General features: G+C 35.9%; 2 protein-coding genes across 2 annotated transcripts in view; both read left to right on the forward strand.

Annotated features, from left to right (window-relative positions):
• The first annotated feature begins 5,896 nt into the window (after positions 1-5,896).
• On the forward strand, positions 5,897-7,841 carry GJE1 (gap junction protein epsilon 1). Its single transcript, XM_025861702.2, has 3 exons — positions 5,897-6,033; positions 6,725-6,907; positions 7,446-7,841. Exons 1-3 carry the CDS (start codon positions 5,995-5,997, stop codon positions 7,839-7,841), a joined length of 618 nt encoding a protein of 205 aa, XP_025717487.1. The 5' UTR covers positions 5,897-5,994.
• Positions 7,842-14,953: 7,112 nt separating this feature from the next.
• The window catches only part of VTA1 (vesicle trafficking 1), a 62,180-nt gene continuing 51,310 nt past the window's right edge, over positions 14,954-25,823 (forward strand). Inside the window, exon 1 of the mRNA XM_025866111.2 lies at positions 14,954-15,110. Within this exon, the coding sequence (XP_025721896.1) occupies positions 14,999-15,110 (112 nt within the window). The 5' untranslated portion in view covers positions 14,954-14,998. The remainder of the gene's footprint in view (positions 15,111-25,823) is intronic.

A 25,823-nucleotide genomic window follows, 5' to 3' on the forward strand; every position in this document is an offset into this window, starting at 1 on the left:
GGTTGATATGTGTTAGCCATCCTGACTAGTGCTTTTCTACACTATTATTTCATTTGATCCTATCTTGAGTTCTGTGCAAAATTAGAGGTTTATCCCCTTTCCGGGCTAGACCACACAGGTCTTAAATGTTTTTAATCTCAGAAATTTTAGGACTCCAAGAATATCTGGCAAAAGATTATACATGACTCCCGTAGTTTAGAGCAGGACGGGAAAATAGTAGTAATCAACAAATGTCAGCAATTTGTGTATGCGTGTGTGTGTGTGTGTGTGTGTGTGTGTGTGTGAAAGCAGTAGTAGTAATAGTAATAACAGTAGTAGTAGAAAAAGATCTGAACCTGTTTTCACTTCTCTGCTGAAGTTAAAAGCTTTATGCAAGTTTGAGCAAGCAAGCCTCAAATTTTGGGCCATTTACTCAGGAAATTGATGGAGGTGACTGGGTCATTTTAAAATCTTTGGAGCTGGGAGAGCAGAGTTATGTTTTAGTGATTAAATTTACTTAAATCTTCCCTGGGCTTCAATCCCACTAGTCTTGGCATCTTAGTAGACTTTAAAGGAAGAGAAAATCCCTCCCAAAAAAGATTAAACAGAGACAGAGGAGAGACATTGAAAATAGACATGCATATTTCAAAGTTACTGAAAATATAAATCTTAAAAGTTCTTATCACAAGAAAAAAAGTTTTATAACTATGTATGGCAACAAATGTTAACTAGATTTACCATGGTGATATTTCAATATAGACAAATATCAAATTATTACATTGTACACCTGAAACCAACATAACATTATATGTCAATTATACATCAACAAATTTTTTTAAAAAGTGGGACTTCCATGTTATTCATTCTTCCCAAAAATGTTCTTCATGGCCAATACAAATGTTCTTTATGTTGAAGAAAGCAGTGACTCTTACTTGCTTAAAATGGAATATGAATTGAACATTCTACATAACTAAGAAAAATTAATAGAAAATAACAGATGATTTGGGGTCTCATTAAGCACAGGAAGAATGTTTTCCCAAATACTTTAATAATCCTCATACAACAACTCTGTGAGTTAAATACTACCATCATCCCCAGTTGGAAAAACTGAGATTCAGAGATGGTACATAATTTTCCGGAGATCTCAGATCTAACCAAGTGGTGAAACTAGTGTTCAAACATAGGTTTTCTGGTTCCAGAGCCCATGTGGTCCTTCCTCCTCACATGGATACCAAATGAGAAAGAAATTTAGCTGACTTCATTTCTGTGGAGTCATTCACATTTCTCAAGTACTCCCCTGGCACGTATTATACTGGGTTAGTTCCCTGCTTGGCTTTTCCTCTTCACATTGGATCAGGCCAGGAGCATGGGAAAATGGCCAGCCTCCACAGTACCAATAACCTCTGACCTTTTTGCAGGAGAAAATAAGAAAGTCTGGACTTATTTCCCCCTAATTCCTCATGTTTCAGGGTCCTAACAATCAGCCTAATAATATTCTCATGTGCCTACAGCTCACCACTTAACAACAAGCAATTCATTCACTATCTTTCCCTACCTGGTTTTGCCATCTACTAACTGTAACTTAAACTCTCTAGGCTTCGTCTGTAAAATAGACCTATAAGAGAACATATATCACAGAGTTGTAAGAATTCAGGGCGATAATTTGTTTAAAATACTTAATAGCAAATAGAAACCATTCCATAGGCTAACATATTATTACTGGATTTTTATTATAGGAGAGTTTTTTCCCATTTGCTCTCGTTCTTCTCACATCCTTTTCACATCAGGAAAGAAAGACTCAGTGGACAGCATACAAGCAGGCCCCAAACTTTAGTTTTAATTAACTGATTCTCTAGGAAGAATGCACATATCCTTGATCTCCAAATTGCATTTTGAAACAAGCAAGATTCTTGAATATTAGATTTCCTCACTTAATTACCCCAGTCATGGGGTTGATTGTAAAATCACTACACATTCTTCACATTTCCATGTCCCTGCCATTGGAATGTAACTTCAGATCTTCCTACCAAGAGCTGGAATCCATCCAAGGTTGCCATAAGACTTGCTTTGGCTAGTGGGACCTTAGCAACTCCGAAGCAAGCAGAGGTTTGAAAAGCTCTTGTACTTTTGGCTTTTTCAACTCTCTGTTTTGGAAATTCTATAATTCCCACCACAAGCAGAAGTCTGGACCAGTTTCCAGAATGATAAGAGACATGCACCTTAGTCACCCCGATCACTCTGGCCCAAGTCTGCCAGCCTCCAGACATGTGAGTTAAGTCATCCTGGATAATCCACCTGGCAGCTGACCTGTTGACTAACCACATATGCATGCAAGAACCCAACAGAGATCACTAAGCCAGTCCAGACTAGGACAAATAACCTCCTAAACCATGAGCAAAATAAATGCTTTCTACTTTGGCCATTAAATTTGAGAGTGGCTTGCTATGAAAAATTTCTTAACTGATACAGATATTGGTACCAAGGATCAGGCACTACTAGAACAAAACCCTAAAAATGTGGCATCATCTTTGGAATAAGACATTAGGCAGAAGGTGAAAAAGTAACAAAGAAACTATTACCAAAGGCAGGAAAAGCAATGTGAAACTATTAGTGGAAGCTGGAAAAGCATTGAGAAAACAACTGTAGCAGGCTGGATATATGGTGACTCATATGATATAATACGCAGATAATCAGCACAATAGTCACCTGAAATAACATGAAAGATAAAAAACATACTAATGAAAATTTGATTTTGGCTAAGAAGCAATTCAGAAAGAACTTTAAAAGTTAACAGTTTGGTACCCCTAGCCACATTTGATAAGGTATAAGAAGAGAATGATGACCTAGTGAAGGGACCTAGAGATGAGATTGCAGGCAAAATTTGGGGAAAATACAGAGGAATCAGGACTTGCAACATGGGAATTTGTTTTGTTTTGTTTTGCTTTGTTTTCATTTCTAGTGTCCCTGGCATGTAAAAATTCCTAAAGCAAATTAATAGTATGACTATAACATCCTTTGATAAAACTCAAAATATTTAAGACATGACTAATGACCATCCCAATTAGACAAAAGCTATTAAAAATCTTTAAAAGCATGGTCTCAGAGAAGCTTAATCCTTTCTTTAAAATAATTGTGGGTATAACTTTTTTCAAACTAAGTGCATTAAAACTGATACATTGGAAACTAAAAAAGTGATTAAGAGAGTTGTACCAGCAAACAAAACAAACAAAAGCAAAACAACTACTAGTTTAAATCAAATGGATATTAGTCAAACTGTAAAAAAAGACTTCTGGTCCTCCAAATTTCTGCAGGGAGCAGTCTGAGGAAAATATTCAGCTTTAAGTGCAACCATTTTTTCATGAAAATGGTCAGATATTTTCAGCTAAGAACACAGAGGATGGAGCCACAGACTATTGACAACAATGCACCAGGAAACCACTTCGATCAAGAAGTACATTACAGTAGACTGGGAAGCCTCTTTCAAGGAGTAGTGCTATGCCTTAATCATGGGATATTCTCTGCCTTCAGAATAGGGAGAACTGGCATTAGGTCCTACGCAAAATTTCAGAATTGCTATGGACCAGTGACAGCAGGGTGCCTCCTGTTCTTCCACTTTGGAAGTGGAAGTGTCTGTTAGAGTCATCCTATCCCTGTATCACTATTGTGCATTAACGTCGTGTGGAAGGTAACTTTTCCTTTTGTTTCATTAGATTCTGGATCACAAGGAGCCACATATTAACCATATCCAGATTTGCATGTGATACAAATCACAAAACCTTGAACTTCAAACCTAATTAGAGCATTAGATGAGACTTTCACCATTCTGGAATGAGGGTGAAAACATGTGCAAGAGATATGAATATATGTGATCAGAGGGCATATTGTGATAGAATATAAAATTAGTCACAAATTTTTCCTATTTCTGTACCTATACCTCTGCAATATGACTGCAGATCCATCAAGAGGTAGTAGCTATTTCTCAAATCTGGGTTGGCGGTATAACTTGCTTTGTCTAATGTAACATTAGCAAACATGAAGCAAGCAGAGGACTAAATGATGCTTGCACATTGGGGATTGCCCTCTTTTGCTGCTTCTGGTACCCTCAGCTGTTAGCATGTAAAGAAACTCAGGTTGTCATCCTAATTAATAGCCCTACCAATTGCCAAACATGTGAGGCCCGAGTCACTATAGCCACAGTCTTAGCTGATGACTTTACCTTACGTTTGGAAGGCAAAACTGGGCATTCATCATTTACTTCTTAGCATTTTGCCCTTGGAAGCCAGTTGTCCACAGATATCAGCAGTTGTACTCTGCTCTTCTCATGCACAAATCTTAGAGAGGCAGGGAGGCACTCCATGTGGGAAAGGCAGCCATGATACAGCATTGACAAGGCCTGCACCTGTGTCTGCCTAAGAATCACACTTTCCCAAAGAGATAAACCACATCCCCCTTCCAACATAATCTTTATGGTAATAAGAGTATAATAAGGTTGATATTTTGGCCTCCATGTGCTTTATCCTTTTGTCTTATGACTTGATTGGATCATAACCTATAAAGGGAAGAGCAGTATTATTTATCTGGTCCCTCATAGATCCCAGCAATGAAAATGATACTGTGTTTCTCCCATCTACACATGCAATTAAGGTTCAAGCTAATTTTGTTCATCTCTGAAAAAACACAGGAAGACTTTGATGATTTTTACATGTCTCACCATAGTATATAATGGTCTAAACAAACACATTCATTATTGCACATGGTAGAAGTCAAAGAAAGATTCCTGCCATACAAAAGATAGTTTGGCTTTTGGATACCCCTTCATAGAAATCGATACATAGCAAACCTGGAATTCTGTTTCTGAGAAGATGAGAATATACAGCAATTTCTCTCATCCAACAGCTCTGAGAGATCATTACATTGCTTATTTTCCCTGTCGAGTACAACACCCTGATTCAACAAGGCCACTGCCCCATGCCCATTGGCTATAATTGCATGTGTTATGCAATCACTTCTCTGCTTGCTAAGGAGAGCAGTGAAGTTGTCTAGAGTTACAACTTTCCCAGATCACAAACAAAACTAAGATGAGGAAGGCAGGTGAAGAAGCAGATTTGATCCACCATTGGCTATATGGAAGTATAGGTAGGTAGAAGATATTATACAGATGTATCAGTTGGAAGGCATCTCCTTGTCTGTTCTGGTCCCTGCTGATCCTAGCACCCATAACAATGTCTAGCACTTGATGTATTTATTGAAGGACAAAAGAAAGGGAAGGCAGGATTGTTCACATGATTTGTGCTGATCCTGGTCTCATCTTGGTTGGCAAGACACTATCTTTTCATTCAGAATAGAGATCTAACTGCAGATTTTCCATGTCCACAGTAAGCATTCAGGAAAAAGACAAATATAGCAACATATCCAAAATATTCGATGCTGTAATAGCTGTCATAACCTGTGTTACAGTTTCTTAAATGTCCCTGAAATTAGTCCTATTCCATAAAAGTAAACAAGAAAGAATCAGGAATATTTCCCATGTAATTATCTTTTCAGACATACCTAAATGGTGGGGTGGGGGGAGATCACTGGACATTTTGGAGAAAACTCTAAGCTTAAGAATCCACTGATTTACATATAGGCAATTCTCAGGTAATTGAGAGGCACTGAGTGCTCAGAGCCCTTGTTGGACTGGCCTCTTGCTTTGCTGGCACTCCTGTCTGTCTGGCTGGCTCTGCTGACAGTGTAAGTCAAGGGATTATTACATTGACCACATGCCCTCTGCTTTTCTTTGTTTTTGTTTTGTTTTGTTTTGGGACAGAGATAGGAAAGTTGACTGGGGCCCCAGAGATCTATGAAAAAAAAAAAAAAAGAAAAGAAAAGGAGGAGGGGAGAGAAATTTGCAGGGATAAGTGTTTTCTGCTGTAAGAGTCATGAGAGAATATGAGTTTTATTCTGGCAGAAGCGAAGTGGCAATGTGGGTCAAGAATTAACCCACAGGGATGCCAGGATAACAACTCCTGAGACATGTCTCTAAATTACATCAAAAACGTCTATGAAGGATGTGTAAGTATTATACAAACAAACAAACAAAAAACAATTGTTTGAGTCTTGTCTTGTATTTTAACCTGATTTCATAAGTATTGATGAATAAGAACCTTTACATATATGGAGAATAATATAAACATCAACCGTATACTTCAGAATATTCTGAATTTAAAACTATAACTAGAATAATTCAGGAAGTACTTTTAGCTGTTAGTGTTTTAAAGTAGCTCACTCTCTTCTCAATCTTATAATTAAGAAGTGGAAAATAAGCTGTAATGACAATTAAATAAACATCATTTGGTTGTTAAGATACTGTGCATACCAATGAGCTTAATATTAGATTTGTTATCTAATTTTCTAAAGGAGGTCCTAGATATTTTAAGATTCTCTTGATTTTATTGCAAAAGGATTACAGGGGTAGGAAGGATAGTCATTGAATTCAGAGCTTTTTAAATATCTCCAAGATTATACATTTGATTAGCAACATGTCCTTATTTGACTGTTGCATTTCATATTTTCAGAGTGCAAAGGGGTGAGCAGTCTCATGATGCAGAATTTACACTGGGCTTAATGAGATCTAAAGTTCTATCTTGCTTCAAAAATTCATGAATCTTACATATTTTAAAATGTGAAAATGAAAACATCCTTTAAAATGTACTTCTTAAATGTTTGTTTTCAAAACATCTTTTTCTCCTAAAACCATTAACAGGTGAAGCCTCCAACCGTGATCGGTCAATTCCACACCCTTTTCTTTGGATCAGTAAGAATGTTCTTCCTTGGGGTGTTAGGTTTTGCAGTCTATGGGAATGAGGCTTTGCACTTCAGCTGTGATCCAGACAAAAGAGAAATAAATCTCTTCTGTTACAATCAATTTAGGCCAATCACTCCACAAGTAAGTTCTTCTGTGTGCACGTAAACCTTCCTCTATGTCAGATAAAAATTGTTTTCTTTTTAAATGTAAAATAATGTCATAATAAGATGAAGAATACCCTAACAGGTATTATTTCTAGAATTATTACTTGTTCGCTAACTGGTTGTATATTTCAGGTAAATTAATTTTAGTTGGTCAAGAGTTTCTTCCATCTCCACAATTCTGTTATCTGTTGATGTTAGAATTATACTCTAGGCCTGTAATTAGAAAATGGAAATTGGGTAGCTACTAAAATAAAATACTTCATTATTATTCATAATTGGTAAGTGAGGACAGCAAAATAGGAATACATTTTTACAATTACTAAAATTTAAAATTTTAAACATCTTAGTAATTAAATATGCTCAACATTACTATCTTCATTATATTGTTTTTATTGCTCATAAGACTTTATGAAACTTAGAATTGTTAAATTTGCATCTGTTGAGAGTCAGTCTCTTTCGTGTGTTTTTGGTAATATGTTGGCTGATTTGACTAAGATATTTCTGACATGCTTTAGGTGTTCTGGGCCTTACAACTAGTGATTGTCCTGGTTCCTGGAGCTATTTTCCATCTTTATGCTGCATGTAAAAGCATCAATCAAGAATGTATTCTTCAAAAGCCTATCTACACTGTGATTTATATCCTCTCTGTTTTATTAAGAATTAGTCTAGAGGTGATAGCATTTTGGCTTCAGATTCACCTCTTTGGTTTCCAAGTTAAACCCCTCTACCTGTGTGATGCTGGGTCTCTTGGGAAAAAATTTACTGTTATAAAATGCATGGTGCCAGAACACTTTGAGAAGACCATTTTTCTCATTGCGATGTATACATTTACTGTGATTACAGTAATATTATGTGTTGCTGAAGTTTTTGAGATCATATTTAGAAGATTTTGCTTTCTAATCAGGCAATGACCAAAAGAGTAATTACCTACTGTCATGCCACAATTCTTTATCAATCATTTTTTTTTAGTTTCATCTTATTCAGTATCTCAATTTCAAACATAAATATCTGTTCTTTAAACTTACTTCAATGTGTCTGAACTTATGTCTAATATAAAATATTATACTAAGTTCTAAGGCAGGTATTCTCGAACAAACATTTCATTCTATTTTAATTTTGTCATGTACTGGAAAATATATACAGAACTAATGTTAACTCTTTTTTAAATAGTACTTTTACAGAGTTCTCTCACACAAAACATCTTAAATAATCACAGTATTTTGTGGCCAGAGAAATTTTTATTATCTCTTTCACACAGAGTGGAAAATTGAGTCTCAGGGAGGTTAATATATATGCCCAAAGTCATATAACTACATTAGAATTCAGATCTCCTAAATGTAAAGGCTGAACCCTTTTGGCTAAACTTTGAGGGTGTAATTATACTTGCATTCATATAAAATGTAACTTAAGCACAAAAGTTGTAAATTAATTATTAAGAGTCATTCTATAGTTTGATCACTAACTTAAAGAAATGAAATAATTACATTTTTAGCATTATACTGTTTTCTTGACATTTTTAACATTAAATGATATGGTAATATAGCCACCAAATAAATTTAAAATGCTATGGCAAATATTGTTAATGGTTTCCTTGTTTCTTGTTGAAAAAAAAAAAACAACACCTCTCACAGATATCCTAACAACTATAGCTTTTATGTTCAAGATTATTGAACTGGAAAACTATATATTAAATTAGACTTCCTGAAGAGCTTGAAATTATCAGAAAAACTTTTATCAGTTCCGTGTATTCTTTTTATCTGCCTGTCTCACCAATAATCACCTTTATTTGATATCATTTAAAAGCTTTATGTATGACTGCCTTGTACTGATTAGCCAAGTATAGTCAGTCAAATACTGAGGTTTTCAATTTTTTCTTAAGCATTATTTAGCCTATGTTTAATATTCTGAATTTCTAGATTTAGGATCTTAAATCATTGAGGCTTTCTCCACATAGAAAGCACGGGAAAAGAGCCAACTTATTTTCATTCACCAAAGAGCTGCTAAGATCTGTTATTGAATATACACTGTACTAAGAGTTCATAGAAAAAGATAACTAAGATTTAGTACCTTTATGAGATATTTAGTGAGTGGTCCAGTAGCAACTTAAAGAGTGGAGGCTGTGGGAATAGCCCACCCTGAAAGGAAGGAGTATTTATTCAGTCTTTGTTTAGAATCTCTGGCCCTATGTCCTAAGAAACAGCAACAATGTTTAGTCCACTTTATTTTTAAATTCTCTATAGATAGCCCACCTTTTATTGCCTGCACCCAGGGTGGATTGCTTTCACCAATCCTCCCACAAACACAAACATGTTTATCTTGGATCTATTCCCCTGCACCTTTGGAACTAATTTTTTTATTCGATGCCAGACATTGTGTGTTTTACCTTGTTGGATGCGGGATATTTTTCTCTTCCCATGAATATTCTTAAACTTTATTCTGGGGCACAGTTCAGTTACTTGGAAATGGTTGATCCTCTGTGCTTCCTTTTAAGTTTTGTTAAATGGAACCAGTGTAGTTCTCACTGAAGGATTAATTTTGCCACCTTACCAAGGCAAATCCTTTCTGAGGACTCTACCAGATAATCCTTTGGTATTTTGGAAATGGTATCTTTCCACCACTCTCAAAATTCTACCCACAAGCTGGTTGACTCCTCTTAGTCCATTTGAACCGTTATAACAAGGTACCATAGTTTGGGTGGCTTACAAACAACAGAAATTTATTTCTCACCATTCTAGAGGCTGGAAGTCTGAGACCAGGGTGCCAGTACAGTCAAGTTCTGGTGAGGTCCCTGTTTGAGCTACAGACTTGTCTACCCACATGACCTAATCACTTCCCAAAGGTCTGACCTCCTAATATCATCACATTAGGTGTTGGGATTCTAAAATATGATTTTGAGGGGGGATACAAATACTCAGTTTACTGCACTCATGGTTGCTACATAAATTGTTGTAGCTACAGGAAATAGGACACTATTTCCCAAAGAAAGAAGGGAGAAGTAGCACAGACATTGTCTTGGTTTGCCTCTTAGGATTTTTCTCAGGGAAGACCTTTTTTTCTCCCCTTCCCCCAAAAAACCCAAGAGGCTTCCTCTTAATATCATTGCCCACTCATAGATGAGCACTGATTTATTCTGATTTATCCTCTAGTACATTGTCAAAGTATGACTCTTCGTAAACAGATTTTTTACCTTGGCTGTTGGGAAAAGCAACTAGTCTCAACCTTGTGTGAATTTTGGATAATGTTTCTTTCAATCTTTTCAGTAGTTCTTCTCCTTGAAAGATATTTAAAGATGTTACACTGAGCAGAACTCAGTTGGAGACACTTTACAGGTCTCTGAAGCTCTCTTGTTTGCAATTCTCCCTTCCAAGGTATTCTGCCCTCCAAAATCTAGCCTCCTTGGCCCCCCTGGACTTTATCTCCTTGCTGGACAGGCGATGGCATTTCTAAGCCACCATAGAAACCCTGCTTACCCCTGCAAACAGTACATGTTGTTATGTATAAGGATACAGATCCCGTGAGAGAGTTGGTTTGGATAGTCTTTTTAATTCCTTACTGATCTACTATTTTATGATTTCGTTTTGTTGGTAACTATATCAGGATTGTAAGCACACAGTTATATACTCCTGAATAATAAATGATATATGTAAATATGACATTTGTACAATGTAAATATAAAATATTTATAAAAACTGACTGTTCTAACCAAAATGCAAATGTAGTAAAAATTAATAAGACTATCAATATTTCATAAAAAGCTCATGGATTAACAAGGTAATTTAAACTAGTTTTTCTGTACTGATAAATGAATAGCAGTCAGAATACTACGTATTAAAGCCCATGGGAGGGGACCAAGTCTGTAGTACACAGAAAATTGAGAGTTGAAAATACATTTATTATTAAAAAGAAATAGTAAATGTAATTTAAAAAGTAAAAATAAGAACTTCAAAATAAAACTAAAGAATACAAAAATAATCTAATAAGAATAAAGGCAGAGAATACAGTAATAAATTAGAAAACAAACATAAAAAACAACAAAATATAAATACAAAATGGTAAAGGAAAATAATAAAATAGACAAATTTGGTGAATCAAATTAAGTATGGAAATATACTATTATAAGATTCTTATATGTGAAGTTGTATATTATCACCTGAAGTATACTGTGATAATTTAAAGATGTATATTGTAACATATAAGATAACTGGTAAAGCAAAACAACAAAATTTGGGCTAAAAAGCTAACGAAGTTAAATAAAATCATAAAATTAGTTAATTAACATTCATTTAATCCAGAAGATGGCAAAAAAGAGAAAAAGGAAACAAAAAATGATGGGGCAAATTGAAAGCAATGACAAGGCAATAGACCTCAATCTAAAAATACCAATAGTAACAATAAATATAAAATGTCTTGGCACCCTAAACAAAAGCAAAGATTGTCCAGATGTGTTTTTTTTTTTTAGAAGCTAGACCAAACCATTAACAAGAACACCACCTTAAATATTTTTGAATATTTAAAGATTTAGTATTTAAACCATTCAAATATTTTTACCACTAGATAATGAGAAAAAAATGGAAGAAGATATATCATGCAAAAGCATAAGAGAGCTGAAGTGGCTATAATATGAGAAAACTCAAGTAGGTTTCAGGGCAAGGGAGATGACAGGGATAAAAGAGACATTTAATAATGATTAAAGGGTAATTTCATCAGGAAGCATAACAGTTCTAGATGTGTATGTCACCAGTTACAGAGTAGCAAAATATATGAAGCAAAACCTAACAAAATTCAAAAGAGAAATAAATTCAGTTACAATTAGAGATTTCAACACCCCTCTCTCACTAATCAATTGACAAAATAGAAAGAACATCAGAAAGGAGATGGAGTACTTACAGGTTACTAATAACTGACTTGCCCTGATTGATATATAGAGAACCCTTCACCTAACCAGCGGATTATACTTTTCTTTTCATGTACATGTGGAACATTCACCAAGAGAGACTCTTTACTGGGTCATAAGAAAGTCTGAATAATGAAATCATATGGTGTATGTTAGCTGGTCACAATGGAATTAAACTAGAAGTTAATAAAAATAAGATATCAGGAATATGCCCAAGTATTTGAGAAACTAGCAATAGCATCTATTCACCCATAGATGAAGGAAGAAATTATGTGGAAAATTGAAAACTACTGTAAACAAATACTTACGCAAACACAGTTTCTCAAAATTTGTGGAAAGCAGCTAGAAGAGTAATTGACAGAATATTAGAAGTTATAAATATTCTGTTAGAAAAATTAAGTTATAAAGTGATTTAAAACTCTCACCTTAAGAAATTATAAAAAGAACAGTTTAAATACAAATTAAATAGGAGAGAGATAAAAACCACAAAACGTTGAAGCAGAAAACTGAAAGACAATAAAAAAAAATCAATGAAACAAAAAGTGGTTCTTTGCAAAGATTAGTAAAACTGTTTTCTCGCTAGACAGGTTGGGATAATAAAAGAGAAAATGAAAATGACCCAGATTGTAAATGGAAAAAACAGGGATATCACAACAGAATATTTAAATGATCATAAGGAAACATCATGCATGAACAATGTTATGTCAATAAGTTTGATACTTACATAAAATGAATACTTTCCTTGAAAGGCACATATTACTAAAAACTTAAACAGAAAATATGAATATCTTTATACTTATTAAAGAAATAACATTTAAAATAAAAAGCTTTCCCACGAAGAAAATGCCAGGCCCAGGTAGCTTCACTGGTGAATTCCATTTATGCCCTCCCCTAACTTGCCAAGATTTAAGCCCCAACCTGGAGGGTGATGTGAGATCCTTCAGCAACTGTTCAAAGCTGGATGGAGGAGAGTTTAGGTCTTTCTTCATAGTAAGTTCTTCATTATAAAACATCAACAAGAAGAAACAACCTCATGTTATTCATATTTTTTTCCTTCACACCATAATTTTAATGTGCTGTTATGCTAACAGTCTCTGTTACTTTTCTTCCTCATATCAATGCTCCTCTCATGACAGGAGTACAGTACTTGGAAAGAAGAGAACATGTGTTGGCCGATGGCATAAAATCCATTTCACTTACTTGCTTATTTTGCCCCTTTCCTCCTTTAGAACACATGCAAATGAGAAAGGGACCTGAGCAACCTCCAGTCTCAAAGGGAGAGATCAGGAGAATAATAGGAAGGTACAGACTTCACTAGGAATAGAACACATGATTTTCAGACATAGGATCATTCAATAGGAAAAACATAAAATACAAGGATATATTGGTATAGAGAGACATTAAAGTCAATAGTGGTTAGATTCACAGGCTCTGAAACCAAAGGACATAGATTTTAATATCAAACACTCATATTTACTGGCTTTGATCTGCTGCAAGTTACATAATTTCTAAGTGCCTCACTTTTCTTATCTATAAAATAATGAAAATGATAATACATTCTTCATAGGGTGTGGTAAGGATTAAATGAATTGATGTTAAGTCCCTAGAAACATACATGATTCATAATAGATGCTCAGCAAATGCTAGCTAGTTATTACTACTCTGTTGTGCCAGAGGAGAGGTAAAACAATTCATATCTCATGACCTTAATCTCAATAGCAGGAATTGCAGCTTCTGATCAAGGCTATCAGGGCAGAGAGTCCAGCTTAAAGAGACTGGAGAAACATCAGCTACATATTGATGATTCACTGGGGTATTGGTCCTGAACCCTGGATATACCATTAAAATTTCTGGAAGCCCTTTTAAAAATACTGATATTTTGGCTCCAACCCAGAACTATTACATAGGGGTGGCCTCGGGGTGAGACCTAGATAGGTCTTTGGAAAAAAAACAAAACAAAACTCCTTAGGTGAACTTTAAGAACAGCCAGAGTTGACAATCAAGAATAGGAAAAGAATAAATAAGAATTCATAAGGACAGAGAGATGACATTTATGGTTATCCCACTTTGCTTTAGTTCCTCTACCAATCCAACTATTCTGACTGGAAGATCCAGGTTCCAGTATGGTCAGGTTCTAGTGAGACCGCTCTTCTAGGTTGCAGAATGTTGCTTTCTTATTGTATCCTCACATCGGGGAAGGACCAGCTAGCTCCCTGGAGTCTCTTTTATAAAGGCATTAATCCCATTTAAAAAGGCTCTGCCCTCATCACCTCTCAAGGACTCCACCTCCTAATACCATTACATTGGGCATTAAGTTTCAACATATGAATCTTAAGAAGACCCAAATATTCAGTCTGTAGCATATACATTATCAAGTGGTAGTGAATGTTACTGAGATTGGGGAGAATACAGGTCTCAATTTCTTGTCGGGTAAAAAAAAAAAAAAAAAAAAAAAAAGGCAGACCCAGAGTAAGGTAATGTACTCTGCAAGCAGAAATAGACAAAGGATGTGAAGTAGGAGTAATCATAAGGACACAGAGCAGTTTCTACGGGCGGGGGTGGGGGGTGGGTAGATGTTTTGGTTATTAGAGAATAGCAGGCAGGACAAATTTCAGAGGTTGAGATCTTTTTCCTTGGAGATGGTGTGATATCAATGAAAACTAGTTTTAAGATGAACCCTCAAAACTGGGAACTGAGAAAATAAAGCAATAAAGATGAAGGTTATTGGAGGAGGCAAATAAAGTGTAAAGTCCTGGAAAGTCCTTCTTGCTTTCCCCTTACTACCTTCCATTTTGCGGAAAGAAAGAGGAAGGAAGGAGGGAGGGAGGGAGGAAGGAAGGAAGGAAGGGAGGTAGGGAGGAAGGAAAAAAGGCATGGGGGACACAACAAGGTAAAACAAAACAAAAACTCTTTTCCCTCCCACCCGCAGCCAGCAGAGAGCGCTGGTGCCACAAGCGACACAACCGCGGAGCCGCTTAGCCTTCTCCTGGTTCTAACCTCCAAGAGCGAGGTACATTGAGGTTGTCCCTGTTGGGAGCCCGTAGTTGACTTGCTGTCGCTGAGCAACAGGAGAGTGGGCGGGATTTGCCATTCGCGTCCGTGCGCGCGACCTACCAGACGGAAGCGGAAGTGTCGGTGGCGCGCGAGTAGGAAGTGGTGATTCCTGGAATAGAGATGGCCGCGCTTGCTCCGCTGCCCCCACTACCCCCCCAGTTTAAGAGCATACAGCATCATCTGAGGACGGCTCAGGAACATGACAAGCGGGACCCTGTGGTGGCTTATTACTGTGAGTCTTTCCGAGTCGCCGTGCCCTTCTTTACCCTCCAGGGTCCACACACCACCCCTTGGTTTTTAAGGCAGGCCCCGCCCCTTCAGCTTTAGACCTGAGCTTTGACCCCTGGCTTGCCAAGGGAACCCAGTGGAGCCCCGCCCTTTTCAGGGTTTACCCCACCTCACCTGCTCTCCGCCCCCTCGCAGGCCCCGGAGAGGTGAAACTTAAAATGCACCGTTGGTGTTCGCCGCTTCTCTAGTATTGTGCTTAAATACTCCTCAACTGGCTACATGGGCTCGTGAGCTAACACGTTGTCTGGAGGTTTTCTGTGTGTACTCAAGAGAGTCTCCTGTCTCAAAAATAACCTGGATGGTTAAGTAATTGTGTTGAGGCTAAAACGAAGGTGGGTGTCCCAAAGACAGTAATGATGTGTACAGAAGGAAGGTAGACTAATTGAAAACATAGTAATAAGTGCAGGTTAAGTAGGACAACACGCAGGCTCATTAAAAAACTCATAAATGGTGAAATGGAGAGTAGTTGCTACAAAACTAGCACTTGAGTTTGACCATTTGCCCACCAATGAGAATTTTTTGTCTTGACTTCTTTGAATAATACTTGGGTTTGAGACATTTGATAGTAATACTATGACTTTGGTTGGTTATGAAAAATACAATCTACAGTTGGAGAACCGATTAGGTGGTTCAAACTCTTTCCTTTGCAGTAAGTCCGGTAGTTTTATGTAAACTTTGACTGCAAGAGGAACGAGTGACCAAGCAACTGTGATCTTCTGATCTTCTGTAAAGGATTTTTATCATTGAAAAGCTCAAGATAATGTGTCCTGTGCTGTGAACATTGTAAGGTTTGCTAAAATCTGGTCCGTTGTCTTCCCTGTCATACCCCGGTACCCCGTTTTCATTCCTCAAGCGTACAAGGCCCTTTTCTTAAAAAAAAAAAAAAAAAAAAAAAAAAAACCACCCGAGTGTACAAGGCCCTTTGAAACCTCCGTGTTCTTCAGTACCTTGGAATGTCCGGCTGGTTTTTGTTTTTTTTGTTTTGTTTCTTTTCACTTGGCAAACTCCTCATGATTCAAGATCTAACTCAAATGTAATCTCTTCTGGAGGCAGTAAATTGATTATTCTCTAGGCTCTACTTCATTTTGTTCAAATCAGGCGGTATTGGTTCCATTGTATTTGTTCTTCCAGTTCCTCAAGTAGGGACTGTTAATCGTTTATTCGCCTTTTATTTACTGAGTTTTCTTCCTGTGTATCAGACATTACCAGGCACTGTGGCTACGCTTTCCGCATCCTTGGGCCTGGGACACAAGTGGGGGAGAGGGGATTAAACAACAAAATGGGAATATTTTATGGAATATTAGATTTTGAAGAAAAATAAAGCAGGGAAAAAGAGTAGGGAGGACTAGGATTAGGGTGGGGGGTGAGAAGGGCATTTCACCGGTACTTGTGGAATGCTTCACCGAGTTCACGCCTGAGCAAAGACTTGAGTGAAAGGCAGGCTTTGCATCATTGGAAAAGAGTATTCTCAGTAGAGGGAATAACACGCAAAAGTCACGAGGCAGGGGCTTGCTTGAAGGAGGATCGAGGAGCCCATTGTGACTGAAGCGGATGGAGGGAGGAGAAAAGTGATAATGTCCGAGAGGTCATTTCCCACAACAGTGAAGTGGGAACCCTTATTCCTGTCTAAAACTAACCGCTGTTCATGAGCTCTGTGTTATATACCTTTGTGATAGCCAGGGGCTTTGATTTTCTGTGTCATCATCTTCTCCCTTTTGCTATTTCTCTCGAAATTTGCCCCCGTTTCCTTTATTTAAAAAATAAAATAAAATTTTAAAAAAAGCTCTCGCTGTGACATTCTCCTAAAGTTACATAGTTCTGTCTGCCTAACCTCAAAGTTAAGCTTAAAATAGTTGTCTGTGTTGTCTTTACTTTCCTATCTCATAGAGCCTTTTCAGCTCATTGCAGCCTACTTTTCATGCCTTTTATTTCACTGAAACTGCTCTCCGCAGGGCCATAGACAGACGTTTTCATTGCCAAATCCAAGTGGTACTTACAAAATATTTTTTGTTATAAAACATGCATATTAAAGAACACATACAATGTGTATACAGTTTAAGGAATAATAAAATGAACACCAAGGTACCCACTGTATTTGAGGTTGTTAGACTTTTTAATTTTTGTCAATCTGGTGAGCCATGAAATTCAAGCTAAATTTGCAATTCACTGAGTCTTAATGAGGTTGAGCATCTTTTCATATGTTAATTACCCTTTGTGATTCCCCTTTGAAATACCTATTTATTGCTTTTGTCCATTTTTTTATTTCAGTGTTTGTCTTTTCTTAAATGTAGATATTACTCTTTTGTTCCATGCACTGCAAATGTCTTCTCCAAGTTCATAGTTTGATTTTTCACTCTATTTATGAAGTCCTTTGATGTTCAAAAGTTCTTAATTTTAAAGTATAGCTAATTTATCACTCTTATAATTTATATTCTGATTTTCTAGGACTTGATTTCTTTTCGTCTACCTTCTTTGGGACTTTGGCTTCCTGGATTTACAGATGGGTGTCTCATAAATTCTGGAGAATTCTCTACTATTATCTGTTCAAGTATTCTCTACTGAAATTTTGATTAGACGTGTTGCACTTTTCTCCTTTATTTGTCTCAGTATTTTCATAGTTTGCATCCCTTTGTCTCTCTGTGCTACGTTCTATGTAATTTCTTTAGGTCTGTGGTCACCTCCATATATCCTATTGTATCACCCATTTATTGAGCTTCTGTTTTCATTTTTGGATGTTCTCTTTTTTTTTGTTTTTTTTTTTTGTTTTTAAATCAGCCTGGCCATTTCTGATAGTCTTTTGTTACTATATTTTTTAAATACTCGTATTTCTTTAAATGCTTTAAAAATACTTATTTATATTTGCAGTCTCATAATTCCTGTAGCTGCCATATATATGGGTCTGATTTCTGTTGTGTAACAAAAGACTGCTCTTGGTGACTTATTGTGATTTGTGCTCTACACATACCAGCCAGTGTTCTTCAAACTTCAGTATGCAGGAAATTCTACAGGAATCATCTCCCCAATTCTCAGCTTGTTTGCTTCTCTGACAAAGCTCCTTTGATCGGGGTAGCATAGTAGTATGCTGCTTCTCTTTTCCCACATCCTGTTCAAGTTACTCTTCTACTTTAAAGAGGAAAGGCAAGCTCTCATGTATCATGAGTATTTTTATGGTGTGTTGCCCCGGGAAGGAAGGTGGAAAACCTTCCAGGGTGTCCAGAAAAAAGGGACAATTCAAATTACTGGTGTAGTGAAGTCTCTGTTAATTAAGGTATTCAGGAGAGCATCCTGTCCTTCCCTGTTTTATATGGAAGAAGATCAGGGCAAAGAATAAGCCTTTATTTGAAAATGCAGAGCATAAGAAAGGGTGTCAAGAGCAACATCTTAATTTGGGGAATGAAGACAGAACATTTTATAAGGGGGAAGAGGAGGAATTATCCTTAGATATTAGTAGCCATTGTTTGACCATTTGGGATTTTATCCGGAGGGGCAGAGAGGAACAGTTTGGGACCAGAGTCATGTATGAGAGAGTGTGAAAAGATTTAGCTGTGGGGTCGAGGACAGGGAAGGACCACAGTGGAAAAGTCTCTTTCATAAGTCGCTTACACTTTTAAGTATATCTGTTAAGGGTAAAGCCTCATGTTAAAACCAGGCCTGTGTTTCAGTGTTCTGAATTCCCAGAATGTAAGAGTTTTCATGAAATGACCTAACCTTTTCATTTTCTATTCATTATTTTAAAGAATATCATTCCTGATATAAGAGCCAAACACCAAAAGAGAAATGCTGAAGTGGGTAGTCCCTTGTTTCATCCGATGAATGATGAATTTCATTCGGATGAAACAAGGGACTTAAGGATCTGTGGCTTACTGAAATTTTGGAATTAGAATTCAGATGAGATGAGGCGAATGCAGATGTGGCTTAACATATTTATTCTAATTGGAAAATTATGTCATAATTTTTGAGAAAGTAAGCCTCCACTGGCTGGCTGGTTTGGCATTAACAACAGGTTTTACCGTTAATGTTATATGGCAGACATTCTCAAACTAAATGAGCCTAATCCTCAGCTCTGAGGTATTTTGTTTTTTTCAGAAATACATTAAAAACAAGTGATAAGAGAAAAACATTTAAATTGGTTTTGAGTTTTTTTTGTTGTTGTTGTTTTCTTTGCCAAAGAATGTTGAATAGTGTTTCAGTTTTCCCAATCCTGTCGGTGTCTTTAGAATAATCCTATCTCAATGTCATGAAAGAAAATGATAAATCTTTGTAAGATTTTTTTGTATGCTTCACAGAATTGAGAAAATGAATAACTCTAATGATGGGGTGACAAATCCTTTTCAAGTTTTAAAACAAATTTTAACCTGACCTATATGAAATGTCAGCTAAGAGATAGTATTTGATGATAGGTGATTATATGATTTTTAGCCTATAACCCAGAAGGAAAGGAATTAAAAGAATTCAGTGATTTTGCTGTGATAAAACTTCCATTCTTACCTGCTGCTTTATATGAATGAGTTTTCTCTCATGTTAAATTTGTAAAAATGAAAGTGGGAACAGAACCAATTCCGGTTCTGTATGACAATAAATCATATTGATTCCTAGATACACAGTTTAGCTGTGTATAAGATGCGTTTCCAATAAATTTTACCTTTTCTTTTTAATGATTGAAATGTGTAGCATTGATACTGTTTTGATCAATTATGCATTACAATAATCACATAATTTTAACACTTAGAGGAAATCCAGAGGAAAAATTTTAACACTTAGCATCTTATCTCACAGGAAATTTTGATAAGTTCAAACTTCAATTTTTATACATTTTTTGTTGCAGAGAATTACGATAATCAAGTTAGGACTGTTGAGCATACAAATACATTCTTTTATAATAAAATTCTATAGGATAAGTAAATGGAAGTATAGGTTAAAAAGTTACAAAATGTATTATTTCTGATGTTTAAAGAAGGAGCTTTGTATGTTTTAAAATTATATCAAGTTGTTAATGATACAGTTGAACGAATGCTATAATTTTTAGATGTATATATATATATATCTGATGTACAGAAATTACATCTTTTATACTTAAACCTCTGATGAAAAGTGGTAGGTACCAACTTAAAAATGTGTGAAGGGATGTATTTCTATAATCTTAGTGCAAACAATTTTCTAAATTTCTAGAGCAAAGAATTTTTGGTGAGAAGAAAATCAAGATTATTATGCTGAAATACTTGCTGACTGGTAAAGCTCCATACTCTCTTTTACATGCTGCTCCTTACCTGGAATCCCTGACTTCCTCTTAAACTGGCTAGCTTATTCTTACTGATTCAGTACAAATTATACTTCTTGAACTGCTTTCATTACCTCATAAGGATGGTCTGGAAGTTGTTCCAGTGTGCCTCTCATCTTCATTACATTGTATTACATACACCGATTTACCTTTTAATGTTCTGGAGTCTCCTGGAGGACAGGGATTAATATGTTTTCTCTTACCACCTGGCACATAACTGACATTCATAAATATCTGATAAATGCCATCTCTCTAAATGTTACTAATATTTCACTAGAGTGTAAGCTCTATGAGAATAAGAAGTATGTCTTATGTTGGTGATCTTTGAATCTCTAACTCCTAATATAGTACCTAAGACACTGTGGATGTTTGTAAATTTTGTCTGTTGATTGAATAAATGAACTGTATAGTAAGTATATTAATTTATGGCTTTTAACATGTTCTAATTACAGTGAGAAAAATGCAATGGAAAGAATTCCAATGCTCTGTATTTTATAACTTACCCTACTATATTTATAATGAGTTTTAGATTAAGTTATAGGTATGTTCTCAGCATGTACCCTTTGCGCCTCCTCCATTTCGGTATTAAATGATTTCCAAAAATGATTTATCCCTGGCCTGAGTGTGAACACTCTAGTGTTTTATCATTTTTTAATTGTTACCTTAATATTTCTATATTTCTTTGTTGTTTGGTCTTTTGTTTTCTTTTTAAATCCGGAATGTATATTAAAGTGCTGTGTATCAATTACTTTTTTTACTATTTGTGCAAGTGCAGATATGCTTATACTTCTCTGAACTTATTAATGGAGTACGTAATAAAAAAAAATAGTAAATGCCCTTCTATTTGAAACACCCCTCCATTCCTGGAAAGAATCCCATTAGTTTTTTTTTTTTTTAATTAAACTTTTTATTTTGAGGTAATTGTAAAGCCACATGCATTTGTCAGAAATAAGACAGAAAGATCCTATGCCCTTTACCCTGTGTCTTCCAGTGGGAATAACTTGCAAAACTGTACTATAATAGTATGACCAGAATATTGACATTGATAAAATCCACCAATCTTATTCATACCTCCCCAGTTTTATGTTTATTCCTGTGTGTTGTTTAGTTCTAAACAGTTTATCAGGAATAAGTTCCTATATCACCACGGTCAAGATAAAGAGTTCCCTAAGAATCCCTTGTTACTCTCTTGTAGCCACACCCATCTTTGTAGCCACACCCATCCCTCCTCAACCCATCGCTGCCCCGTCCCTTAGCAGCCACCAACCGATTCTCCATTTCTAAAATTTTATCATTTAAAAAATACTATATAAATGGAATCATACGTTACATACCCTTGTGGAGTTGACTTTTTGTCCACTCAGCAAGTAATAATTGCCTCATCTCAGTTCTTGCATGTACCAATACTTTTTTTAATGCTCAGTAGTATTCCATGGTATGTAGGTACCAGAGTTTAGCAGTTTAACCATTGAAGGACATTTGGGTTGTGCTATGGTCTGAATGTTTGCCTCCCCTCTCCCCAGTTCATGTTGAAATCCTAACCCCCAAAAATGATGGTATTAGTAAGTGAGGCCTTTGGGAGATGATTAGGTCATGGAGCCCTCATGAATGGTATTAGTACTATTAGGAAAGAGAGCCCACAGAGCTCCCTGCCTTCCTAGTGTTTTATTTTATAAGAAACCGGCAAGTTGTTTTCAAACAGATTGACTGCACCATTGTACATTCCACTCAGCAACATGAGTGGTGAGTGAACCAGTTTCTCCACATTATCGCTGGCGTTTTGTGTGTCGCTATTTTTTATTTTAGTCGCTCTGATAGATAAGTTGATACCATGGATTTAATTCTTATTTACCTGATAGCTACTGAAATTAACATCTTTTCTTGTGCTTATGTACTATCTGTATATCACCTTCAGTAAAATGTCTGTTTTTGCCCCTCCCGCTTTTTAACTTTACTTGGTTTTGAGAGTTCTTAATATATTGTAGTTACAAGTTCTTGTTTTGCAAATATTTTCCCCCAGTCTGTAGCTTCTCTCTTGTCTTTATAACAGGGTGTCACAAAGGTTTGATTTTTGGGAGTACCCAGTTTATCAGTTTTTCTTATATCATGCTGTTGCTATCAACTCTGTTTTAGCATGTATTTTTCTTAATGTCCTAGTCTATTTTTTGTTTTTCTCCTGCAAGAAGAGTTCCTAAGTAATACTGATTCAGTCTTTTTTTTTAAGTGTTACCATTGTCAGATTTTTAGTAATGATGTCATGTTAGCTTCCTAAATATTGTTAAGAAGGTTCTCATACCTGATCTGGATTAAAACACAGATTTATCTCTTTTTTTTAGATTAAAGAAAAGTAATTGATAAAGCAGAACTTTGTGCTTTTGCAGGGGGGAATTATTTTACATATTTACCAATTTCTTCGATTTGAAATATTTTTGACCTAGTATTGATATATTAAATAAAGTTTTCTGGAATTATCTCCGATTTCTGTCAGATTTGAAAATTTATTAGCTAGAAATTAGGAATTTTTTGAGATTCATTAGAGAGCACCAGCTGGGGGAGGGGCGAGGGGGGAAAGAGAGAAGCAGACTCCCCACAACCCTGAGATCAGGACCTGAGCCAAAATCAAGAGTTGGATACCTAACCGTCTGAGCCACCCAGGTGCCCCAAATTACAAATTTAGCCTTTTCTCGCTTCCCTCATCTCTCTCACAGTCAGTCATTAAATTTTTAAACTTTTACTTACCTCCTCAGTTTCTTTGGTAGATCATGCCCTCATCTTACACCTAAACTACTGACAGGTCTTCCTAGTTTCTACTTCAAACAAGTAATCCCTTTAGCCACCAGAAAGATCTGCTTTAAGTGCTTAGTTTAAAAAGAAAAAAAAAGTAAAAGAATGATAGAGTTGACTGGAAACATTTAGAAATTCTGTATGACACAAACAGTACAATTAATTTAAAAAACATTGCAAAGGAAAAATATTTCCAGTAGATGAGACAGAGGCCTGTCATCCGGATATATAAAATATTCATACAAAACTATTTTATAAAAACTGAAATCCCCATAGATAAATGGACAAAGAGCATGTATGTGTAACTACCAAAGGAGGGAATGCTAATTATTAACATACAGTTTAATTTAGTAATGTAAATTAAAATTTTTTTGGCTGTAAAATTGTAACTCAGTGCAAATGAATATATGGTGAAATCGCCATTGACAAGGCTGTGTGAATTGGTACAAAGTTTTGGAAACCATTTTGGCAAAATGAATGGAATTGTAAAAATATCTCTAATTCAGTAATACTAGTTTTGGAAAGTTTGTGCTTAGGAAATAATCACAGATATACTGAGAGCATTATGTGGAGTCCTCTGGATGATTATTTATACATTTGTGAAAAATGCAAAACAACCAAAATATATGTCAATGTGGAAATGGTTAATTAAATTATCTTAATCTACTGGGTGGAAAGTAATATAATCAGTTAAGAATTACAAAGCATCTTTTGTAACATGGGAAGAAGTTTATATGAAAATGCAGGATATAAAATTATATAATATGAATTGAACTTCTTAATGTGTATATACTTGGAGAAAAAGATTGTGGCTTTTAGGTTCATGGATACTGTTTCTTTTGATTGTCTTTTTTATTTTCTGTTCTATAAGTGAACATGTTCCATACCATAAAAAATTTAAAAACAAAAGCTTTATTAAGGACAGATTCATTTTTAAAAGCCACCTATAATAGCTCCATATAAGTGCCCTTAGTGATTTGAACTCTGAATCATCTTTAGCAGTTCTGATCAAGCTGAATTTTATTGTTTCTGGAACCTCTCTCATTTTCTCTTGTCTTCAAGCCTTCCAACATTGTATTCCCTCTGCCTTGACAACTTTCCGTCCCCACCACCCCACTCCACCTTACCCTTAGGCACCAGCTTGAATGCCACTTTTTCAGGGAGGCCTTCTCCTAAACTTCCCGAAGGTGCTTCTTTTCTCTGTCCTCATTGTGTCTTGTAAGGCTACCTTAATTGCTTTTCATTTATCTGTTATCTCTTCCAGAGTTTAAACCTCAGGCTTGTACCCTTCTGGGTGCTTTTTATGTATTTACTGTGCCACGTAGTGCTAGGCCACTAGAGATACTCACATAATAAAGAAAGGGTGCTCAAAAAAAAGTTTGTTAAATTGACCTGTATTTTAAGGCAACAGTGGTCCCTAGAGGGAACTATGGCCACATAGATGTCACTGAATAAAGAAGCCAGACAACTAACATTCATGAGTTCTTGGCATTTGTAACAACACTTTCTTTCAGGATATCTGATTTGAACCCCACAGTCATCCTGGTTCTTCTCTTAGGAAGTGATGGAACCAGGAACTGAATGGCAAATGCTAGATGAGAAATAACTTATGGAAAATTGTTGATGGTAGGTAGTAATTAGAAAACCAATTGTGGAGTGAGTGAGGGTAAAGGGATTAGTCAAACTGATGAAAAATGAAAGGGGGGCAGAAAGGCAGTGCAGTAATCTGGGAGATTTCTAATAAATGAAGAGTAGAAATGGAGGACAGGCTTGATGTTATTAACATAACTCTGAGCAGCATGTGTGTCTTTTTTTTTCCTTTAATGAAGCCAGAAAATTTTTGAGTCTCTACCAAATGTGGACACTGTATGATACATGTTTTGATTCTGTCAGGTTTGGTGGTGTAGGTAAAGCTAAACCCATAAAGATTACTTCCTTTGAAATTTGGTTAAGTAACTAAACATAGTTTCAAGTGTGATTTTTCAAAGTTTCCTCTAGGGGGTGACAGTGTATAATTAACAGACTTCGAATGAAAGTGTGTAAGTGCTCTTTGAGAGTCATTTGTTTGTATGATCACCGGAAAATTAAATACAGTCGTTCAGGAAGTTGCAAATAGGTATGGCCATTTCAATTCTGAGATGTTACAGGACCTACAGTGTAAAATTTTAATTTAATTTAAAGGCTAAATAATAATGGATTTTTTTAATTGATGTGTTAAGTCAGATGGACTTTAGGATTAATAATCAGTTGCCTATTATTTTTTCTGTTGTTAATGACACTGAAATTGGCTCTTTTAAAGCCAGTGAGACAAACTTAACTAAACCTATAAAAGATAAGCAATTTTTCCCCGTTTTTACTGATTTCTGAATCTCTGTGATTAATTGAAGCCCATAGTCCTGCTAAGTACTTATTTTTTATTATAGGCTGACTCAGGATACTTTACTGTAGCAATGACAGGTTAATAATGAAAACACAAAGAGTTGGACACCTGACTTATCCATTAACATTCCATTTATTTACCTTATGTTTGTTTTTGCAGACATGCTGCAAACATGAGATTTACTTTGTAAAAAATGGTCATTTTAATAGTTACTC

The sequence above is a fragment of the Callorhinus ursinus genome, unplaced genomic scaffold (assembly GCF_003265705.2).
Source record: "Callorhinus ursinus isolate GAN/ISIS: 27379988/994484 unplaced genomic scaffold, GSC_fseal_2.0 scaffold6, whole genome shotgun sequence".
Taxonomy (NCBI): Eukaryota; Metazoa; Chordata; class Mammalia; order Carnivora; family Otariidae; genus Callorhinus; species Callorhinus ursinus.

What these genes read in the sequence shown, in the direction of transcription:
- GJE1 (XM_025861702.2), top strand. Translation starts at nt 5,995, where the DNA reads ATGTCTCTAAATTACATCAAAAACGTCTATGAAGGATGT. An exon ending in AAAACGTCTATGAAGGATGT is followed by an intron (nt 6,034 to 6,724) that starts GTAAGTATTATA and finishes AACCATTAACAG; the next exon opens with GTGAAGCCTCCAACCGTGAT. An exon ending in TTAGGCCAATCACTCCACAA is followed by an intron (nt 6,908 to 7,445) that starts GTAAGTTCTTCT and finishes GACATGCTTTAG; the next exon opens with GTGTTCTGGGCCTTACAACT.